The sequence below is a fragment of the Pseudochaenichthys georgianus genome, chromosome 14 (assembly GCF_902827115.2).
Source record: "Pseudochaenichthys georgianus chromosome 14, fPseGeo1.2, whole genome shotgun sequence".
Classification (NCBI taxonomy): domain Eukaryota; kingdom Metazoa; phylum Chordata; class Actinopteri; order Perciformes; family Channichthyidae; genus Pseudochaenichthys; species Pseudochaenichthys georgianus.
In genome coordinates this window covers 12,382,678-12,390,535 of record NC_047516.1, presented here as the reverse complement: position 1 = coordinate 12,390,535, position 7,858 = coordinate 12,382,678, and the positions used below count along the sequence as shown (strand labels likewise).

General features: G+C 38.3%; 1 protein-coding gene across 7 annotated transcripts in view; it reads right to left on the bottom strand.

Annotated features, from left to right (window-relative positions):
• Nucleotides 1-216: 216 nt before the first annotated feature.
• gabra1 (gamma-aminobutyric acid type A receptor subunit alpha1) overlaps nucleotides 217-7,858 on the bottom strand; it is a 29,355-nt gene continuing 21,713 nt past the window's right edge. For all 7 annotated transcript variants that reach the window (XM_034099191.2, XM_034099187.2, XM_071205414.1 and 4 more), the window contains 2 exons: nucleotides 5,042-5,244; nucleotides 217-4,304 (listed from right to left, as the gene is read on the bottom strand). In XM_034099191.2, the coding sequence (XP_033955082.1) occupies nucleotides 3,987-4,304; nucleotides 5,042-5,244 (521 nt within the window). In that variant the 3' untranslated portion in view covers nucleotides 217-3,986. The remainder of the gene's footprint in view (nucleotides 4,305-5,041; nucleotides 5,245-7,858) is intronic.

Genomic DNA, 7,858 nt, shown 5'->3' with positions numbered 1-7,858 from the left:
TGTCCGACTGACACGAGAGCCTTTTTTATATTACTTAATCTAGCCATTTTCAGCAGATTAAACTGTGTTTAAAGCGACTCAGTCTGAAGTCTTTAGAAACCTATGCCACATATTCCATTTTCAATACATTGATGTTAACAGTGCAAGTGCATTTTTATCAGTGTGTCAATCGTTGTGTGGTAATTCATAGCACAAGGACAGAGATATAGCCACAACTTTCATTTGTTTTCTTTTTATTTAAAGACTAATGCAGAGAATCAGATTCTACAGGGCCATATCACAACCAAAAGAAAACATTTACAGAAGGTTCACCGTTTAATCTACACCAATCAGAACCCTTTGTCAGTATCATTGGACTACCAACACATTCCTGTGTACTGCTCGGGGGTGTTTGTGTGCATTTTGAAAGCGTGTCATTGTCGATGTCCATATGTATACAGTATCGATCTAATTTCTCTTACCCTAATCAACTTTTGTGCTTTAGAAAATTAGTGGGTTTTTTTACATTTCAGTGAAAATCAGAACATATTTTGCTTGATAAAAATACAAGGAAAAACTCCAGTAGGTATCTAGGAATAACCAAAGACTGAATGTTTAAAAGCAAGTGCTGCTGAGAACTGCAATGGACCTTGCATCAAACATAATGAAACAAATGACTGATGTGCCTACAAATGTGATATGTACATGTTTGCTCTGCATATGAGTGTGAAGGTAAACGTTGGAAGCTCATGATTGCACTGTGCCTCACATTTCACATTCTCTCTCTGGAGCATCAAATGTAGCAAAATCAGACTTGGCTCAAAAATATTTGTATATGGTCTACAACACTTGTTTGATCCTGCTTTGAGTACAAGAAAAGGACTTGGCAAAGATATTCTGAACAGAAAAGTTAACAAAATGTACTTTGTCAAAGTCAACACTTTCTGGTGCTCCCTGTAGCTTTGGAAAGCAAAAGATAAACATAACAATCCATTTAGCAAAGTCAAGTTTTCACCTGCTTCCATTTTTACAATGACAAACAAGCTCAAAAAATGAACATAAATGTTATCCACAAGGTGATCTTGTTACAGTTTTGCTCCTGGTTCTTCAGTTCAATCACTTTATTGCATGTTTCTAGAGAAAAAGTGCAATCAACAATGAAAGCCATTTCCCCTTCAACCACCGACAAATCCACAGCGCAACAAAAGAGACAATCCACTGTTTTCTTTGATGTCACCCTGTTTAGCCATGGTTGAAAGAAAAACAAAGCAAGTGGGTGCACAGCTGATATTAAAGCTAAGCTTTTTTCATTTTTTATAATAGCTTGTAAATCTGAAACACAATGGTCGGGAGAGAAGGTCAATGATGTGGTTCAAAGCTGTCCTTGCATAGCACGAAGCTGACTACATAAATGTAATGTTATTTTTCTTCTAAATGTGCAAAAAGCATAACAATAAGTTGATAATACAAACAATATTCATCATCATCTTAGCTAATATCTTCATTAATATAATCAAATACTGTATGCATTATGTATTTTACATATGTATATATATTTTTTCTTCATGATAATAAACATACATACAATAGTTTAGAATTCAAATATCTTTATACAACTCTTCACCCTAGACTTTGCAGTTCCTCGACCCTCTGCTTGTAGGTTAAGTGGCTCTTAACAGTAGACCGCTTGCATATGGCTGCAAGGAAGTCTGCCATTAGGTGATAGGTTCAGCATTGGTCATAATGAAATAAAAACAAATAACAACAATAGCGACAACCAACTATATATTTTTAGTTTTCCTCTGCCGATAGTGTGATATTTTCACCCCAGCGTACAAACACACAGATAATTCTGCGGGGTGCGTACATGCCCTCTAGCCTGTTCAGTGCCCTGTAAAACATGTTCTGAAAAGCACACCCAAAACCCATAATGCAACACAATGCACCCCCACTCCCTGACAAGAAATTTGGAGATTTTGTGAACAAAGGTTAGAGTGTTAGCCAAAGGCTCCAGAACCGAAGATGAACACACAATTTGATTCCTGTTATCTTTTGCCAAATGTAAACATTTCATGGATTTTCATGTATATCGAAAAAAAATAGGTGGTTAGGGGTCAATGTAAAGCTACAATGGATATTAGCCCCAGACTGAGTGTCAGGTTCAGGTCCTAAGAAAAGCCCTTGCTAATTAATATAATCACATTAACATAATTTAAAATGGACTGTTCAGAAACCTCAACGTGCCACATCAGAGAAGAAGCGTGTCTTTAAAATGTGTGTTTTTTATAAGCTAAAAGAAAAAAAGAGCAAGCAATGTTCAAGACCAAAACAATAAGCATTCTTTTCACATTTGCGTTAGTTTCTGTTGGTTTTTTTCGGAAAAGGGATTGACATCATGCTACAAAAATATATTCATCTTCGTCACTATCGTGGAACTACTAGACAAGTCCTCTGTGCGAAACACAGCGCTGGCTAAAGCAAGATTACAGTGCCACTTCAATTCAATGTCTCCTTTCTCTCTTTGTCTCTCTCTGTCTCTGTCCCTGTCTCTCGCTGTTGCTCACCAACAAGCAGCAACAAATGAGTCCAAACGGGCATGTGATACTGAAGGCAGTGTAGCTGGTACTTTCTGAGTGTTATGTCTCAATTTGTAACTGAAAGGAGAGGGGGACTATGGGAGTCAGGGTCAGGGGACACAGTGGGATGGAAAATGCAGACGTGCCATTCATCAACAAAGTAGAAGCCATCACAGCTTCAACTCTGAAAATAAAAAAGGCACTTATCCTTCTCAATGTGTCCCGCCCATCTTTAAGCAATGCCAACTGTACTTTGTTAAAAATGGCGTTTTCCACCATAAATAAAACAAACAAAAGTACATAATTAATATTTTAATTCTAAATGTCAAATGCACTCCAGGATTTGAGATGATGTTTACATTTTCATAACTAGCCAATCTCAGATTACACCATTAATGTTGTTGTTGCTGTTGTTGCCGTCAGTGTGTGTACACACACACACACACACACACACACACACACACACAGTTTAATAGTATTTTACTTCAGTGTGAAAGCAGCTTGAATGGAACGCAAACTTGGCGAGAAACAGTCACTTAAGCGTGAATTAGACAAGAGTATACTCTTTTTGTATAAATTATAAACAGAAACAAAAATAAATTAAATAAAAAAATTACTTTTCCGTGTATTCAATAAACATACCCTTTAGTTACACTTTGCAAAGCTTAAACATAATGTTGACATCTCTAACACTTGATAATATTTACAACGCTGTGAAAGGAAATTCATAATATTTTCAATGCTGAACACAGAGATGATTGGATTTTGTATTCTTTGTCCCTAAATAAATGGTGTGTCCACTGAGACATGTGTTATTGCTATTGCAGAAACCCCTAACATGTTTTGAAGAATGACATAATTAATCTCATAAAACATCTACAGGGAATTGAAGATATTTGGACAGAGAGTGAGTGTAGCATTTTTGCAGTTGATATCAAATAAACTAAGCTATCAGTCGAAGTTGATCTGTATTTTAATACATAAAGATAAATTAAAAGATGCCCTGCCCATGCATATACACAAGTGCCTTTTAATGTGTCTGTGATTCAATGTTTAAATAAAATAGAAACAATTAAATAAGAATAATAATCTTGAAACAAAAGCCCCTTAACAAGTGTGGGCCATGTGCAGTTGTAGAGTAGCATTCTCTTGGCTATATATTTATAGTAGCATTTTCTTAGTAGCATCATCTGAGACCTGATCAACACCCTTTCAAAAGTCTGTAAAGATATCTTTCTTTTTTTCTCTATTTAGTTTTTTCAAAATCTTCAAACTTTAGGTAAACATATAAGCAATGCAACAACTGGGAATTCAAACCAGCATGGACACCATGTTTGTCTGAAAATGTAAATATACACCTGTTTAAGGAAGAATAAGAAAGAAAACTAAAAAGAAAATCACAGGTATAATTTTAAAGGAATGAAACATGGATTAGTGACCCATCCCCGTTAATTTGGGGTTCTTATTCAAGTAAGTTGCCCAGTAGACCAAGTTAAAGGTTCCAAAGAGCAATGGGAAGGCTATTCTGGCAATCCTGTCTATCTTGCTCACACTGTTAAAGGTCTTCTTGGCCTCTGGAGGTTTGGGCTTTGGTTCCTCCTTGGGCTCAGAGGGGAGTGGGGGGGCGCTTTTGGCAATAGTGGCCAATCCAGGGTCCCTGGCAATATTGGGGGCGAAGGCTGTAGCAGTGGCAGCTGGGTAGGCTGTGGTGTTGTTTTTCTTGAGAAGGGACTCCTTCTTCTTCTTTTGCTGATTTTGTTTGTTGGGGAAAGGGTTAGAAAAAGTAAAGAGGATAAGGTTCAGATTCTTGAAACATGTATGTAATACAGACCATGTTGCACAATTACTGGTATTAATGGGCAATGTAGCAGCCTGGTGAATATTCTGTAAAAATATGGATATTGTGTAAATTGAGAAATAATAATTATTTAAAACTACATATTCCGAAGTAGAACAATCAAACCCATAATTAATAATAGGCTCTGCTTCCTTTTCTTTGAAACGCTGCTGGAGATTACAGGGTGCAGTGCTGCTTACTGAATTATAGGGACAAGTGGAGCAGAAAGCACAAGATGAACACTAAACTATTAATGTTCACGTCATGTTATTCAAATGGCACTTTCTATGAGATGAGCTGGCGACAACAACTAAATGTTCTCCATCTGGCCACGCTCCCTCAACAGTTAAGTGCTAACTGTCTTGGTGCAAAAAAGGAATGACTCTTTGAGGCAGAAGTCCATACATCGAATCATATTTTAGTTTGTAGGATTCACCCTTAATTTAGCTTGACGTAATTTTTGTATTTATTTTTTTGGTTAAAAACAAGGGCACTCACTGTATCCGTAGAAATAGTGATAATTAATGTCAATTGCCAAATGATTGCCTGACGAACCATATTTGTCAAATCTTCTATGGACTCTCAATTTCAATGTGTTCCAAGTGAATTATTGAGGAATGTAAGTAATATAACAAATGTCTTCAATTACCTTCTCTGGCACCACACTTTTTCCATCCCAGGCATAACCCCTCTTGGTGAAGTAGTTGACTGTGGCAAACTCAATGAGAGCCGAGAAGACAAAGGCGTAGCACACAGCGATGAACCAGTCCATAGCTGTGGCATAGGCCACTTTAGGGAGGGAGTTCCTGGCGCTGATACTGAGAGTGGTCATGGTCAGGACAGTGGTCACTCCTGCAGGGAGAAAAACAAGATGGAATTGTTCAATCGAAAAAGGTTGTATTGTAGTCTACATCACACAATAAGAATAAAACACAATACATATTGCTTTATTTGTTGAGCTGAAGCATTGTGTAATTAATGCAAATGTACTGTTGGTATAATTCAACATTTTGCAGGAATCAGTACATTGTATATACTAATGTGCTAATAAGTTAATCTCAAGGTTCAATATATATATATATATAAGGATTCTTGTTTAGGGCATTTTTTTTTCTTAAAAAAATGAGCACAAAGTTAATTTACTTTAAAGGAGACCTATCATGCTATATTTGAATAATATATTGTAGGGCCATACCTATATAAGGTATTTATACTTTTTTTTTTTTCAAAATACCAAACAGATCATGCATTTTAGCCATGCCTCATTTTGCTCTATTTTCTTCTCCTCCACCCTGTCTTTGCATGAGCTGCAGCTGACCACGCCCCCCTGCAAAGGACAGGGCCGAGTTACAAGCATCATGTTACCATGCTGTTACCATGCTGTTACCATGCCACAGCAACCTCTCATTCCCCTGATTGGTGGAGAGTTGCCCATATAGGCGGAGCTCCTCGTCACTGACGTCAGACTATTTTCAAATCTGTATCAGATCCGTTCCAGCCCCGTTTTTAAAGATTTGGGTATGGAGGAAAAGATAGACGGTTGTGTTTTCTGACACTTGGTGAGTTCCCTGACACATATTCATGTATAAAAGATAGGTCCCCTTTAATATATATGAGCAGCTGATGCAGTGTTGCAGATTGGTGCTTTTAATAGACTCTGAGAGGTAGAGATTTCCACAGATGCAGCTGGAAGATGCCGGCAACAGAGATACTGCTGCTGACTAATACCAGGAAAATAGGCTTTCTCTCAAAACTGACCCGCACACCAATGTATAAGCAGCAATGAAAACACATACATTCATACATTTGATGCACCAAAATGACTGATATTAAAAAGCAAACCTGGAACACGAAATCTCTAATCCACAACATCAGCTATTAAAATCCTAGATGAGACACTGTACAGAGAGGGAGAGGAACTGGGTCAGAGCATCACAGAACAGCCTACTGCAGATGTTTACACACCAAATAACATCAGCCCAAGGAGCAAACAATCCACTAATTCAGCCTTGGCTGCCATGGAGGGGGTTGAAGAACAGCTGTTCAGGAATAATACAATATTTAAAAATATTATCCCCTCATACACACTTCCATGTTTAAAAGATGCACAGACATGTACAGAAACGTTTAATGCATAAAGCTGCTAAATACAATTGATTGATCCTTAACTTAATTTGCGAAGTAATTTTATAGCTCCCTTGGTCTTTTACAGCCCTATGCTCTAAACATTATTAGCAATAAATCTGAAATGACAGTAAAGAAAAACCTTTACAAGCTTGTGGCTATCAGGGGCACTGCCTTAGAGTGGTTCAGGTCCTATTTGACCAAGAGATCATTCTCTGTTAGGCTTGGTGACTTTGCATCGTCTTCTGCCCCCCTATCCTGTGGAGTTCCCCAAGGTTCTATTTTGGGGCCCATTTTATTTATACCTTCTCCCCCTTGGACTCATTTTTAGAAAACATGACGTCTCCTACTAACTTTATGCAGACGACTCCCAAATATATCTACCCCTAAAAAAAAACACCAGCTCTCTGATGCCCCTGGTTGACTGTCTTAATGACATAAAGGCCTGGATGGCGCTACACTTTTTAAATATAAATGAGAGCAAAACGGAGGTCATTGTGTTTGGGCCAAATGGTGATGTCCCTTCCATTGACCTGTGTTCCCTGCAACAGTATGCAAAACCCATGGTCACAAATCTTGGCGTCAACATCGACAGTGCTTTTCAATTAGATAAACAGATAAACTCTGTGGTTAAGTCCAGTTTTTATCACTTTTTTTTATCACCAAAATTAAACCGGTTTTATCCTTTTTAGACTTTGAGCGTGTAATTCATGCCTTTGTTTCGACTTGTTTAGATTATTGTAATGCACTTTATGCCGGCCTAAACCAGACTTCGCTGCACGCCTGCAGCTTGTACAAAACGCTGCGGCTCGGCTGCTTACAGGAACCCGCAAGCATGAGCACATCACCCCAATTCTGGGTTCCCTCCACTGGCTTCCTGTCCATTTTAGAGTTCATGTTAAGATTCTATTGTTTGTTTTTGTATCGCTTAATGGGCTGGCCCCTCAGTACATCTCCGACCTCCTACAGGTGTACACCCCCTCAAGGGCTTTGAGGTCGGCTGATTAGCTGCGGCTGGTAGTCCCTAAAACAAAGAAAAAGACCAGGGGAGACTGAGCCTTCTCAGCGGTAGCCCCCAGGCTCTGGAACGACCTGCCCCCCAATGTCAAATTGTCGCCCACTCTTCAAACTTTTAAGTCCCGCCTAAAGACCCACCGCATTTCCCTCGCTTTCGAGTCAGTCTGAGCTATGCTCTACCAATTTGTATGGTTTTATTGTCTGTCCATAGCCTTTACAGTATGTGCCTTTTATCTATTCTCATGTGTGCCTTTTATCTATTCTCATGTGTGCCTTTTATCTATTCTTGTAATATTATATTTTGTTATAATGTTATATTCGTTGT